This window comes from Echeneis naucrates, chromosome 6 (genome assembly GCF_900963305.1).
Source record: "Echeneis naucrates chromosome 6, fEcheNa1.1, whole genome shotgun sequence".
Lineage (NCBI taxonomy): Eukaryota > Metazoa > Chordata > Actinopteri > Carangiformes > Echeneidae > Echeneis > Echeneis naucrates.
In genome coordinates, this window is record NC_042516.1 from 4493310 (window position 1) to 4508132 (window position 14823).

Below are 14823 nucleotides of genomic sequence, written 5' to 3' on the forward strand. Positions count from 1 at the left end.
ACCTCATATAGCTCAGTCCGACGGGAGGAGGAACGCCACCTTCACAGGCAGCTGAAAATCGGATATTCAGACTTCAACACCGCCACAACGTTTTGCGTAATGATTGATTTCTAAAAAATAAAATAAATAAACTTCATGATGTGAAAAGGTGAGAGGTGAAGTCATTTCACAACGATTTATTGTTTTCAAACTATATGTTTAAGAATATGTTGCTAAATTGGTGACTTTTAATTACCGAAATTTACTGTACCATATTTATTACTTTACATATATTTTTTCTGTCAGTGTCATAAACTCAATATATTGATGATTATAATAGACATATAATAGATATTAATATAAGTCACCATTAGCCCATCTGGTTAGTGTTTTTCAGAATTTTTTATGAACGCACCATTCGTTCGCCGTGACAGCGCCAATGAAATGGGCGTGTTAACGACTTCTCTCAATCTGATTGGTTTAAGTCCCCGTTTTAAATAACGTCTCTAGAATTATTTTATTATATATTGTCAAAGGCTGTCAGAAAGTGATATTAATTCTGGTTAAGAGCTAAATTGTTTTATTTTTACTGTGCAAATTCAAAAGTTCTACGTTTCTCCACTGCAAAGCCAACAGATCAAAGTAAAACCATTAACGGTTGTACAGTAGCCATTACTCTATATGTTCATATAAGGGTAGTCTCGGGTGTGTATCAAAACAAGCCATTCACAAATATTGTGAGATTAAATCTTTTAACAGACTTTCAGCCATCGACATGACCTGACAGATTGAACTGCGTTTAGATATACTGGGCAAAACTGGTTTGTACAAGCTGCTAAGTGAGATTAACTAGATATTCAATGATTATATTATATACACATAAAGCCATGGAGTGCACCCTTTGCACAAGCTAATTTAAGGAGAACAAAGACAAAGTCTGCACATTTTATTTGCATCCAAGTTTATTTTGAAATTCCCTACTCCCCCTGTACAAGAAAAAAAGGACTTTCCACAAAGGCAGCAGTGAACTGTCAGTGATAGTACTTTTCTAGGGAAGGAAAAAACTTATAATCACAGTGTGTCTTCTTTTCTTATTTTAAATACTTCTACTGCTGTCATCTTTGGCTGGGTTTCGGCAGACAGCTTTCTGTCAAACCAAATTCCTGGGAAGCAAAGGTTTAAGCCAATAGAGCAGAGCTGTGGGCTTTACATTTTACAGTGCCAATGCAGGAATGTTCTGGACTGTATACCTCTTCTTCATCAACACAAAAGAAAGAAAGCAATAAAAACTGAAATAAAAATAACAAGCTGTTTGTGTTCACAACACAAACAAATATTACCGCCTGGGGAGATAGCGACAGTATGTCGAATTTCATAAAATTGTATAGACAAAAAATAAATCTACAAAATGGAGCTAGGTAAATATTACACAACAGTAAACATGTTTTTTTTTTCTTTTTTAAACTCTTCTGTCAAACCTCTACACAAAACCAAAATTCTTGGTCTTAATGGCTAGCAGGAGTTTCTGTTTGAGTATCTGTTTTGAAGAATAGAGTGGCACGTAGAGACGTGAAATGCAAGTATTGGCTGTGGGGAGGTGCTGGTCATCTGGAGGCCGGATGGTGATGGAGGGCATTGGCTGGAACCCTTCCTCGCTGGCTGGAAGAGATGGACTGGATGTCCAGAAGTACACCTGATAGGGGAGAGCAATAATTCATTATATCAGTCACGGCAGTATCCGATTTTAGAATATTTTTTTGTAATGTTCAAAAAATACAGACTTTTTGCAAGACCATGCTCCTTCTCACATTCATGTCACCATGTCTTAGTATCCAACCATTTAACTTTGAGTTTATTTCACCACATAAAAATAACTTTGGCACCCAGTCTTTAGCAGTGTGTGTGTTTTTTTTCTTTAATTTGCCAACTGATCAATATATATACACCACCACAACAACAAAAAAAAACTAAAAACATATTTACCAGATCTTGCCTCTCAGTCATGCTCATCTTCTCCACTATGGACCAAAACCAACGTTTAAACTGCAGTAGTTTCTCTGCATTCTCCCCTGTTGGATTAAGAATACATCTTGGATCACTTAGGGTATCACAAAAAAAATAAAAAAATAATCTTAGGAAGCACAAAAGAGCGTTAAATGGACAGCTACAAAGGAGACAAGTGAGGAGACACACCAGATTCATCATTGAAGGAGGTGAAGCTGATGAGCATCTGAACATTGACTTCTCCGCAGCCATTGACCAGCAGCCTGAAGTCCTCAGCCGTCAGGTCCTCCAGGGCATTCTTAGGAAGGACGTCCAGCAATCCTTTCCTCATTGCCTGACAGAACAAGACAGATTCAGAGTTTAGGCACCCTTTAGAAACTGCATTTTTTTAACAGACAAATGCTTTGTCAAACACAGAGAATTTAAGGATTTTTTTTGTTTGTTTTGTTTTTCACTTACATGGAGAGGTTGCTCAGCCACTACCAGCATTCTGTGTTCAGCATATTTCCTCACATATTCATACACGTTTAGGGGAGTTACTGGCATGTTAACTCCACCTGACAGAAGCTCCACCTGAACAACAAGAGCCAAGTATCAATCACCAACATAGTTTAGTTCACATATTTATTTATGTACACATTTTTGCATTGGGATATTCTCAGAATAAACATTTGTAGATAAAATTTGAAGGTGAAAAAACTACCTATATTCTTTCTCCCTGTAGATTTGTGCTAGATAATAGTTTTAAAAATTAAAATTTTAACATTTAAAATCATAACTGCTCTACTCTCACCAGTGCTTTTAGCAACACAACCCAATCCAGTCTTATCTTTAGTCTGAACAACAAAGGCATAGTTTGACTTTGCTGACACTTACTGCAAAAAAAATCTATAATTAGTGATACAATAACAGTAAATTCTGTTACCTGCCCAGCCCCTTCCTCTTTGCAGAGGTCAATGGCAAAGGCCAAGTCCATGGCAGCAAATACTGCATCTGCTTCACCAGCTTGTGAATGACGGATCAGCTGCCGCAGGCTTTCATACATGACTGGGTCAAAAAAGGCAAAGTCATGCCAGTTCACCTACATTAACAAGCAGAAGAACATTTAGCAACATCAAACTAATAAACAACAAATGTAACAGAATACAGTCCAACTGAAGAAAAAAAAAGTACTGTGAAAAATGATATGCTTTTACCTTCCTCCCAAGGAGCACTTTGATGACATGTCTGTTCAACGTGATGGGACAGAGCTCATTCTGCAGCAGACACAACCCCAGTATTCTGGATAGAGAATAAAATACTTTGACATTCTTTCTCATAATCCTCTCAAGCTTTAATATATTAATCTAATTTGTCCATTTCTGAAGATTGTGATCTTAAATCTTTGTCTTCTTTTATTTTTGTGAATGTGATGGCCACATGTGACTGAACACAACAACAGCTCATTACCTGCCAATGTTACGAAAGCAGTTGAGTCTGGCCTCTGTATTCTTGCCAGGTCGTGGGGAGTAGAAGCCTCGTTTGCCAGGTTGGTAGAAGAGGGGGGCATTGTCGTCACCATCATCTGGGTCATCCAGCTCCATGTCCACCACGCTGCGGGTTGAACCATGACGCTTACGGCTCTCCTGCTGCTACAACCATATGAGAAGGAGAAAGGAGGGGCTGTGTCAAATATGGCAGGGCTGTGATGTGCATCAGCATTTGCAGTGATTTAACACATCTGGTTAAGAAAATGAGTATGCATGTCAAACTAGGCCAGGGCCCAATTCTTCTTACATTGATACACAAGTTCTCAAAATGAGAAAGCTAACAATTTGGTACAAGATTTTTTTGGGGGTTCTTCAAAGCAGGTTTGAATATTTGTTTGAAGTTTTTGTGTGGGCAAAAAGTCTTTAAGTCAAAACTTGACAGTTAGATGGATCATAGATTTACAGCGATTCCCTTCAACAAACAAGTAATCAGAAATAAGTTGCTCCTTCACTTGCATGCAGATCAGTCAGAAACTTACTACAACCTGTAGTGATTTGCATAACTTATCACAATTATACTACTTTATTTAGGCAGTAAAACACACACGTCTGATTTCAAATTGTGTGAGAAAGAAGGATATTTTGTTAATTTAAGATTTAAATGAGAGCCGGAAGAATAAATCTTGTTAAATCTGCAGTAATTAGTCTATTGAGAGTGTATGAGTTAAAAATGTGGGTGTTTCTCTTTTCTTTTTTTTTTTTTAACCAGGCTAATCAGGTAACAGGTAAAAGTTTTCATGAATGTAGATGGGGAGTACTTAAAGTAAGCATACATCAACATCACTTATAGTCCAAATCATATTCACTGCTAGTATACAACTTTAACAATGACCAAGGTGTGGAGGCAACATCGAACACCAGTAAAAGGCAGGAACAACAATATGATGAGACTTATTTTCATCAATTAACTGCCCGAGTGCATGCTGCAGCTACCTCCTCTGTGAGTGCAAACTTATGATCAGCCCTCAGCCAATCAATATTATTTGTGGGAGCTCAAGAAAACTTCATCCATGAATAACAAATCAATCCAAAAGTTTTTTAAACACAAATTAGAACCCCAAAGCAAGTTAACTAGAAGAGAATAAACAGAACCACTTTGTTAGAGGTGTGTTAGCTTGAATTCATTAAACCACTCCAGATGAAGGAGAGAAATAGCTCCACACCCTGGGAAAGAAAAACAGAGAGCTATTTCATTTACTTGTGTTTTCTCCGGAGTCTCCAGGAGACCCAGATCCAATATACTGTCAGCACCGTTTTCCCTGGGAAGACAACAGACAGAGGAGAAATTAGTTTTTCCTTAACTTATGTTCTTTGTTAACTGTAAAGCTGCATTCTGACCAAAATTACCACGAACTGTTAGTTTGATGACATGGAAAAACAAAGTAAACTCCTAGTCCGGTGGGTGGCAATAAGAAGAAAACCAAGGCCACACAGCAACAATATTCCTAAATATTATTAAGCTGGGCAAAGTAGACATCTTGTTGTCAGTTCAAATGTTTTCTTCTCATTTTGCAACTTCAAGCTAAAAATTTTGATCAGAGAAACAAAAGTATGATGTTAAAGCCATGAGCACAGAGCTGCAGATTTAAGTCAGAGTATTAGGACCACACTGAAGGAAGACGAATGAAGTTAGCGATTTGTGAGAATACAGTCATGGTATTGATTAAAGACATGATATCACAATAAATAAAGCAAATTTTACAAGACAAAAGATAAATTATGAGAATAAACTCCTAATTCTAGTGGTTAATTCTTGAAGGATATCAGATGAGCTTGAAAATGAGGGCTACAAAGCACTTTGTTATATTGTACTTGCATAAAGGCTTCACAAGTAAGGAAATGCATCAGCCCCATATTATCGTGAGTACCAGGACTTTAAGGGGATTTGCTAGACGTGACTGCGTGGCAGTTCAACATTTAGCAGTGACCAAGGAGGCTGACTGTACTGTATGCTTACTTCTGATGCAGGTTCTTCTTTTTCTTTTTTAAATAAATAAAACTGCTGATGGTAATGTAATATATTGTCCTTTATTTTTTCATTTTCTATTACAACTTTTTTGGCTAAAATTACAACTTCATACTCATATATTATATTTTACTCTCATCAAATCACAACCTTATTTTAGAAATCTCAAAAAATATTTTTCTACAAAGCAGCCTTGTAACTGTTTTATAGTCATAAAGAATAACCATGGCAGCAGGAAAAAAGCTGGGTGTACTCGACCAATCTGAAATGTTCAGCACAGCAGACTGCACATCAAAGTTACCAGGCCACTGAAAAGCTCCACCAGTGGTAGCGCCCACTTTGCTAACGCTGGTGTAATTTCCCTAATGACATTGACCACTCTTTGCCCCATTTCCTGTTGCTCTTCAAGTTGTCCTACAAAATAAAGCAAGTAAAGGACATAAAAATAAATCTTAAAAAAAAAAAAGCAATATCCACTGAGGGTGGACTTTTGGAGGGGTAAATTAATCACCCAAGAACTTATTTTTTATCCCTGTACCACAGTTCCTGAAAAGATTCCTGGGGAAATTTCCTGGTGTGAGAATGTAACTTAATATTCCTCATGCTTGATGCCAGTTCCAAAATTTTTGACACTTACAGTTTACCGGTAAATAATTTAAGCATTTCACTATAAAAAAAAAATAACTAATAGCAACTGGTGTATTTCATTATCTGAGGCTGTGTGATATATCGGGTTATTTCACCTTCCATGTGCAATGAGAAGCTCCATGGCCTCCTCAACTCTGGCTCTGAGAGAATCCTCACTGGCCAGTAGCAGTAGCAGTTGTGCAGGAGATAGCTCCAGCAACATGCCTGTGATTTTACTGGCAAATGCCTAGGGAGAAAAACATAGTTGGTCACAGGTCATTCAAGGAAATATTCTAAATCCAAGCACTCAACAGAACCTGTCAAAGTGCAAATCAAGTCTCACGAAAATTTGGCCATTAAAAAAAAAATTCACTTTGGGAAAACAGAGCTTCAGCAGCTGCATTTTTCTTTTCTTTTTTTACCGGTTGCATTGCATGAACACGTGGGTAGAGCCTCTCCCCCAGGGCTTGTCTGTGTGCGGGCAGAGGGTCGGGTTCATCACTGGGGTTGCCTTCTGATGAAGGCCTGAAAGGTCTTGTGTCTATGGACAGCTGCCTCCTTGAGTCCCTGTACAAGATAAATGTACAGGTTTGCCTCACACAGTACTGGCTATTTTGGTTTATTATAAAAGCGCTATGCCTGCATGGGTTTCTTCTGGGTATTCTGGTTTCCTCCCACCATCCAAAGACATGCATGTTCAGGTAACTGGTAATTTTAAATTGCCCGTGGGTCTGAGTGTGAGTGGTTGTCTGTCTGTGTATGTTGGCCCTGCATTGGACTGGCGACCTGTCCAGGGTGTACCTTGCCCTCGCCCCAATGTGAGCTGGGATTGGCTCCAGCAACCCTCACGATCCAGAAACGGTAGAATAAGTTACAGAGATACTATGAGCAGTAGAAGATGAATCAATAAATGAATAAAGCATAAAAGCTGAAGCTTACCTGTCTCTGTCCCTCCGAGATCCTGCTCGAAGCCCTCCACTTCTTCTCTCTCTTTCTCGATCTCTGTTCCTCAAACGCTGCATTAGATCTACACGAATCACCATCAAACAAAGCAATTAAACTTTTCAGTGTCAGGTTTATCATGTAAACTACTTTTTCACTCATAACTGCATTCAGCATAACTGAATGTAACAATGAAATCAAGTTCCATAAAGCAGTATAGTTTCTATATATTGTCATACTTGAATTGTAATCGTGGTGACACGTACTGCTGGCCTGCATGCCCTTGCTGACACTCTGAACACAGTCCAGGTTGGGCAGCTTATCGTTGGAAAGAAGGGCGAGTGCGATGGCCGTGTAGAAACTGCGGGCCACACCACTGCCTTCGCCTGGCTCGTCCTTAAAGGTGACCTTCACCCGGTGTACAGCCATAGGTGTGGTTGTGCAGCGCCTACCAAAGTGCGTATTAAGCTGACGCATGGTCTGCTGTATTAGCTGATCTCGATCCCGATCCACCTCCAGGGCCAAGTCCCGGGACTGCAGGTTCCTCAGCTTCTCCATTTCTCGACGGAACTTAGATTCTTTTACCTCAAAGCCACCAAGTTCTGTGAGGATCTGAGTTAAAAGATGGATACATTATTCTGAGCTTCATCATCTGCTAAAACACTGCTGTTAAAGTTTCACAATGCTAAATGTTTTATAGCAACATCAAAGAAATAAAAAGTTTCTCGACAAGGAAAAGACTGATGTTTGGTTTGCATGCCTGTGCCAAAAAAATATTAACCAGTGGTGGACTGTCAGGGCCAGCAAGGTCTTCTCTGCTGGCCTAAACATATGTATTAAAATGTGTATTAAATCGTTCCCCATAGCCTATTCTCTTCGATTCATAGCTTTCCTCTTGGTTGCGCAGCATCCAGTTTTGTATGTTTATGTTAGTGCTTTCATCCAAATCATATCAGAATCAGATTTAATTGCCAGGTATGTGTAAACATAAAGAATTTGAATCAGGTGTTTCTATCTTGGACACATTAAGACAAAAGAACACACACACACTTCAGCTAACATACAGTTGCTATAACCAATCACATTTCAAGTTGGCGACTCTAGCAGGCAGCACACTAAACTTAATGCAAGTAAGTTACTTTGCATAGCTCTGCCTCTCTGACTTTAAGTCATATTAACAAAACTGAATCTGGTAACATGCGACATTGAATTCTTGTAGATCACACGACTTTTTTTTTTTTTTTTTTTTTTTTTTTTGGGGGGGTGGGGGGGGGGGTTGCGGTTTACCTCCAATGGCTAAGGGAGGAGAAGAAAGATCTCGTTGCAGATGTACTTTCTAGTCCATTTTTAAGATGGACCTTTCAAGAAAAACTGGATAGTGTGAGGAGAAATCACCCAACTCCCCTGCTAACTAGCCTGCCCCTGCCAGGAAAAGGGTTTGTCTTGATCACCGCTCACCTTGCTGTGGTTGCTATGCCCTAGGTTCCGTAGCAATGATGCTGCGATTATTATTTTGCAGTGGTCATCTGTCCAGAAATAACCAGTGCAGAATTTTGGCAACTGACCAATCAGAATCAAACATTTCAGAGTGCCACGTTCTAACCACTCTTATTTGTTAATGAAGGTGTATTGATTATAATGCTCTAATGGTTTCTAGAGCCATGGTGTTGTGATGATGGTATTAAGAAGTGGATAAATTCAGTTAGGACTGTGTAAGACATCAATGAAAGCTTAGGTGTGAAATGCATGGACTGACACTGATATTAACATGAACTAAAAATTTTGTATGTAAATAAGTTCATAATGATAATTTTTTAAGTTATTTTTCTGCACCTCAAATATTTATGGGCATAAAAGCAGAGATAAGACAGTTGCTATTTTTACATAAACACATACTGATCCAGGCTCTGCGCCCACATCCTCCATGAAGACACGACCAAAGAGCTCCAGAGACAGACGCCAGCGGCCCAGCAGCATGTCATGTGAGATCATCATCCCCATGAAACTACAGTGAGGTCTGGAGAGAGGACACACAACCCTCAATAAAAGCAATAATGTGTTATAACAATATTTTAACATATTGAAGATATTTTTCAGGCTGTCTTGAGGGTATGGTTACAAAATATATTTATTATCCAATATCTGTCAGTGTGCAGAGTTGTGTATTTCACTGCAATTTTTTATTTACATTTATTCATCTTGGAGGACAATTTCCAAGACAACTTCATCGAGGCGTGGGGGTACATTCAAATAAATGTTTTGTATATAGCACCAAATCTGAAAGTTATTTTAAGATCTTAGCAGGCATAGATGAAACACTTTATAGGATTCATAAAAAACATGTCACTTCTGTAATGTTTACCGTCTCTAAACTGTTTAGTTTGGAAATTTTCTGGTAAAATGAGAATGAAGCACACATGTAAGCTCTGTGACTCGGTCAGATAAGTTGCAGTGGTCAAAGCAACATAGACAACTGTCATCTTTGCCATTAGCTAAATTCTGCATCTTAAAACATAATCATTGTTACTAATTGGTAGTATTGTATTCCACCAGCCTACTGCAGAGTAGATGAGCTGCTTTTGGCTAACAGCTGCACACACATTTACAGCTTTTGTCAGTAGTCATTCATAGTCATTTGACATTGACTTTTCAGGTTAAGTATGGACAGGTATGTTTACCTGAAAGATGGCAGTGGTGGTCCATCACTCTCAGTGAGGCCAATTTCAGCAAGCAGACTGCTCTTCAGCTGGGCAGCAAGGTCATGGGGAGAAGGGCCTGGTTTTGAAGCCTCCAGCTCTTGCTCTGCCAGTGACTGGTTTTCTGTGTTCCGCTGACCAGTTTCCATACTCATCACATTCTTCAGGTTGGCTGAGTAAGACATCTTAGTGGGCAGGATCTGTTTTAGTGGGGTTCAGAGTAGCCTAAATCAGTAATTCTAAAATGTGTGTGTCTTGAGATAATGACAGCGTGATGATGAAAGAATGGAAACATGGAAATGGGACACAGAACGCAGGCTATGTTCCAATATCCATACTTATTTGACAGCAAGCAAAGACACTATCCAATATTTGCCTTACTATTTTCTATCCATTATTTCCTATGCCCCAACAAGTTGGAAACAATAAATAGAAGATAGTAAATTTTGGGTAGTTTTCGTAGACTGATATTAATAGAAGTGTAGTGACGTCAACTTTTCAGTTGTTCTTATTATGCATGGATATTAGTACACAGCTGCCAGAGTGTCAGTCAGTGCCAGTGAAGAGGGGTGGTATACCTGAGAGGGGGAGGGTAGAGAGGAGCCCATGTTTACCTCCAGGCAGTTCCTGTCCATGCTTGCCTCAGCCAGGCCTTTGGTTGCCATGTAGGAAGAGGAGTATAAGCCCTGAGAGGGACGACCAAACAGATCCTCCTTCCTGGCATTAGGCTGTGAGAGAAGTATCAACATTGAGGGTTCAGACTGGTCAGTACATAATATCTTCCTTTCAGTAATATCAGCCTAGAGAATATTCCCTTTGACTAGTATGTTGGTCTCATGCCTGTCAAGCCACATCTATGCTTGTATTTTTCCAGCCAGGAGCAACTATCCTCTCCACACAAGAAACAAAATCTTTTGATTCTCTATGGTGACAGAAAGAAACTAAAAACTCAAATAGGGCATAGCAATACACACAATGAGGCTTGTGTTTCCATGTATTTCGTACATCTTTGGTCAACTGACATGGAAATGTCATAGACATGCCGTGGGACAGACTGACAAAAATCTTTCATTCGTGATGGGCCAACAATACCCAATTCAGTAGGGTCACCTTCAAGCCAAGCAGCACATAACTTATGACGCTCATAACCTTTCCACAGTGTTTTTGTTGTTTTTTTTTTTAAGCAAGGACTGTGTGAACAATATAGAAAGGCCAAGTCTAACCTGCAGTAGGTGCGGCTGGTCTGCTAGTGGAATTGCCTCAGCCAGGGGAACATCAAAGGGATTGGGGGGGATGCAACCCAGGAAGGTCATAGAATCAGAGCGACGGAAGAAGGGGTGGTTCTGACCAGTTTCAGCCGGCACCGAGTCTTCATCCTTGTCCTGCAGAGTAGAACCTGTAGTAAAGCAGAAACAAAGCAACTTTGAGTTGAAGAACAGTGGAATAGGTTGATTCTTACGCAACATAGTATTTGTACTTTGTACATACTATATTTCCACATCTAACTTCTATGGTTGTTTTAAGATGCCTTTAAAAATACATTTGATTTCCCCCACTTATTTCATGCATTTTGTTAAGCGTATTAAGTTATTACTCTCACTTTGATTAGTGTCTTCATCATTCTCATGTTCTGAGTCTTCGTTGTCCAAACCCAGTTCCAGGATCTCTCGATTCCTACAAATACGGGTGACATAGTGTTAAAAAAAAAAAACAACACACATTGTTTTAAATTGGAAACAATATTTAATTAAATACTCTATTAGACTTCATTTTCAGAAACCCCCAGTCGATAAGGTGTAAGCCCTTGCAAAAAAGTTACATTTTCCTCCATTTACCTCTTTCGATCTATCTGTGGGGTATCCAGTGTGGTCTGCTGGTTCATGGCCTTAATCCAGTAGATGAGAGCCTGGAAGACGTAGGCCACATGCTTCAGTGAGCATACATCCAGAACGGGAAGTACATCAGAATGCTCATCGTTGTGAGAACGCATCAATGATAAGGCGTAGTTCAGAAAATCGCCTCGTGCTGACATCATGCCTTGGCGCGCTGTCAGCAGAGTCGCTGCTCTTCTGAAATAGAAACAGAACCCGCAGAGATAATACATTAATATATTGTGTATTAATCGTAAAATGTCTTCTGGGCAGTTTGAAGTTAACTTTTGGCATGATTTCCACAGCTCCCAGGGAGTCAAGAAATGAAGTTTGACTATGACATCACTAACTTTCTTATAGACTATTAAATGAACAACAATTAATGCTGTTAACATAAAAAATGTAGCGATACAAAACCTCAGAACTTGATCCCTTAAGCAAAAACAGTCAACTGATTAAGGAAAGTTGTGTGAAAAAAAAAAAACCTAACAAGACATTTCTTTTACCTGCGTCCCTCCAGGGTGCGGAGGCTGGCCTCTTCTCTAGCTGTCATCCGTTCCCTACGGGCTGAGTGCTGAGAGGCGTGGAGTGGATGACTGGGATGTCCGGGGTCTCCAGCTGATGACAGGGCTGAGCCATATCGCAACTGTGCTTCAGTGGAATCCATGATAGACACCATCCAGTTCCAGGTGGGAATCAGCTTTTCCTCAACATAGTTCTGAGTGTAACATTTATCTTTTTCAATTCATTGAATTTCTATTAACAGATGACAATGATCAGACACTCATTGCTATTCACTGGCAAATGGCATGGATAACAATAAATATTCTTAGTGTAGTAGTATAATTATGTCATTTCAGGTCACTTTTTTATGACCAGCCTGTTCAGAATGATCAAAGAGCATTTCTTCGCATTTTTGTTCCATCAAATATCAACAAAGAATATTCCCTTTTTAGCCATTACAAGGTTAGTTTTTCTTCAAGTCCAAAAAAAATAGCACATCTTCATTTACTGGTCATCTTTTAACTGTAAAATAATAAAAATAAATGTACATTTTAAACCAGCATTTTGCCATTTTGTTAACCACATGATAGCATTATGTCTTACCTGCAGGTTGACTGCATCCTGGTAGGTGAGCTTAACAGCAGCAGGGTACTGTGAGTAGACAAGATGATTGTACTTGGGAATTAGACTCATGAGGTCTGAGATCTGCCTAATGACAATGCTGTAGGCTCGGGCCAGGCTACTGGCAGATGTCAGATAACTGCTGGAGTTGCTGGCCTCAAGTGCCGCTGCCGCTGCTGCAGCGCTGGAGCTGATTGCACTAGACCGACGGAGGTTGGTTGGGTCAATATATATCAGGCCTGTGGAGCTTGCTGTGTAGAAAAATTATAATGGGTTAATATACCAGATAAATATTTCAAATAAAAAACCAGAGCAAGACAAAGCTTTACTGACCAGCTGGTGTGGAAGAGCTGGAGGGGGCGCTACCAGTGGCCCTCTGGCTGGGTGTGTTTCTTACAGCCCACTGCATGGAACGAGGAGCCTGGGCTGCACTGTTTGCATGTGAGGCGCTTGTTGTTCTTTCCAGTGGTTCATCCAAAAGGAAGGTTTCCTGGTCGACATCGTCGCTCTGACTACTGCTGCTGTCAGAGTCACTGGAGTCGTTGGATTGGGAGTCGTCTTCTGAAAAGAAGGCAGGGACACTGCTGGCACCTTAGAGAGGAGGGAAGAGAGGAGGGGGGTGGGGGGATGGATGGACGGGACAACAGAGGCGAGTTTATGGACTTGAGCTTTCGCCTCACCCCTCTCTCTTGTCTTTCACATCAGTGCAAGTGCAGGTTAGTGAGACACACCACTACAAGTCCACACAACACTGATATGATGGTGTAAAGGCTTTGGATCAAAAGAACATGTGCTCTCGGTTGTTCGTATGCTAAATAACATATGGTTCAATCTTCTCCATTACTGAATATTTCATTAGAGGGACAGAAAAACAATAATTCAATGACACTGAATATTCTATGAGAACATGAAACATTAGTAGGAACTACACGTTTTAGATGACCAAGGAGAAAAACATCCACACCATTTGGAAAGGCTACAAGTTGATTAGTTTGTTATTGGGATAAAAAACTAAACTTGTGATGAGGGACAATGTTAGTTAAAAATAAATAACAAAATTTACATGGTAACAGTGAAATGTGAGAAGGGGACAAACTGAAGGAACTTTCAGCAGGAAACTGTGCACTTTGCAAATTCATTCTTGCCCTGACATCTGTATATGCATTGAAGTAAAGAGGAGCTCATACCAAAAATAGGAAATGCCAAGGACACCCTACTGCCTGCAAATGAAATACATTGGGTATTCAGCCAGTGACCATTTTTTTCTGCTATATCATTAGCTCTCCAAACATAAATCCCCACAATCCAAAATGCCTGTTAAGCACCAGTGACTCTGGAGGAACTGAATTAGTCAGTAACTCATGGAAAAAATACACCACAGTGCAGCAACACTACTCGGTAAGCATTTGGAGCCTTAAAAATATTTGGAAAGACTTCAGTTCAAGCCTAAGGTAGATGGCCGCATTTCCAAAAAACTCAACACAGGATCAGTACTTCAAAACTGAGGAGAATGTTATATGAAGGATTTGAATGAACGTCTAAAATTAAATCTAAACCAAAAAGATTAAAAACAAGGATGACCAACCTGCTTCGGAGCCAGCAGTTGCGGCTGTGACAACACTCCTGCGGCCACTGGCATTATCCTGGTTGCTGTGGTTACTTTCACTGTCACTCTCTGTCTCAGCTGCTGCCAGCAGATCAAGTTCCATGTCACTTCCTAATAAGAGATGACAGTGATGCTCCACTCACTGTTGGTTTTAAATTTTGAAGATTTTTCTTTAGCTAAATGAACTTGAGTATCTTACCATCCTCATCATGTTCATCATGCTGTCCTTCTGCCTCAGCATTTTCTTCTCCTTGTTCTTCTTGATCGTCATGATGGTCTTCCTCTCCTGCTACTCCTTCTACAACTTCCACCTGAATAAAATAATCAGTTCCGTAAACTTTCAAATAAAATAGAATACAGATGTGATCTAAAATTGTATTGTAATTAGGACTTAACTAAATATAACATTAGAACATTCATCAAACTAATCTGGAAATTGAATAAGCCAAGTTCTTGGTGGCACTCCACATACACAGAA

The 14823-nt window shown here is 39.7% G+C and overlaps 1 protein-coding gene across 8 annotated transcripts in view; it reads right to left on the minus strand.

Annotated features, from left to right (window-relative positions):
• Nucleotides 1-919: 919 nt before the first annotated feature.
• The window catches only part of ubr5 (ubiquitin protein ligase E3 component n-recognin 5), a 31020-nt gene continuing 17116 nt past the window's right edge, over nt 920-14823 (minus strand). The window contains exons 35-57 of one of the 8 annotated variants that reach the window (XM_029503646.1): nt 14545-14656; nt 14325-14456; nt 13073-13330; nt 12722-12990; nt 12121-12332; nt 11579-11812; nt 11344-11417; nt 10967-11139; nt 10322-10471; nt 9726-9943; nt 8944-9064; nt 7287-7659; nt 7045-7132; nt 6528-6672; nt 6222-6352; nt 4711-4771; nt 3433-3614; nt 3180-3264; nt 2909-3064; nt 2443-2556; nt 2173-2317; nt 1963-2048; nt 920-1672 (exon numbers count right to left, since the gene is read on the minus strand). In XM_029503646.1, the coding sequence (XP_029359506.1) occupies nt 1460-1672; nt 1963-2048; nt 2173-2317; nt 2443-2556; nt 2909-3064; nt 3180-3264; nt 3433-3614; nt 4711-4771; nt 6222-6352; nt 6528-6672; nt 7045-7132; nt 7287-7659; nt 8944-9064; nt 9726-9943; nt 10322-10471; nt 10967-11139; nt 11344-11417; nt 11579-11812; nt 12121-12332; nt 12722-12990; nt 13073-13330; nt 14325-14456; nt 14545-14656 (3732 nt within the window). In that variant the 3' untranslated portion in view covers nt 920-1459. The remainder of the gene's footprint in view (nt 1673-1962; nt 2049-2172; nt 2318-2442; nt 2557-2908; nt 3065-3179; nt 3265-3432; nt 3615-4710; nt 4772-6221; nt 6353-6527; nt 6673-7044; nt 7133-7286; nt 7660-8943; nt 9065-9725; nt 9944-10321; nt 10472-10966; nt 11140-11343; nt 11418-11578; nt 11813-12120; nt 12333-12721; nt 12991-13072; nt 13331-14324; nt 14457-14544; nt 14657-14823) is intronic. The other 7 variants (XM_029503648.1, XM_029503647.1, XM_029503645.1 and 4 more) reach the window with 7 other exon arrangements.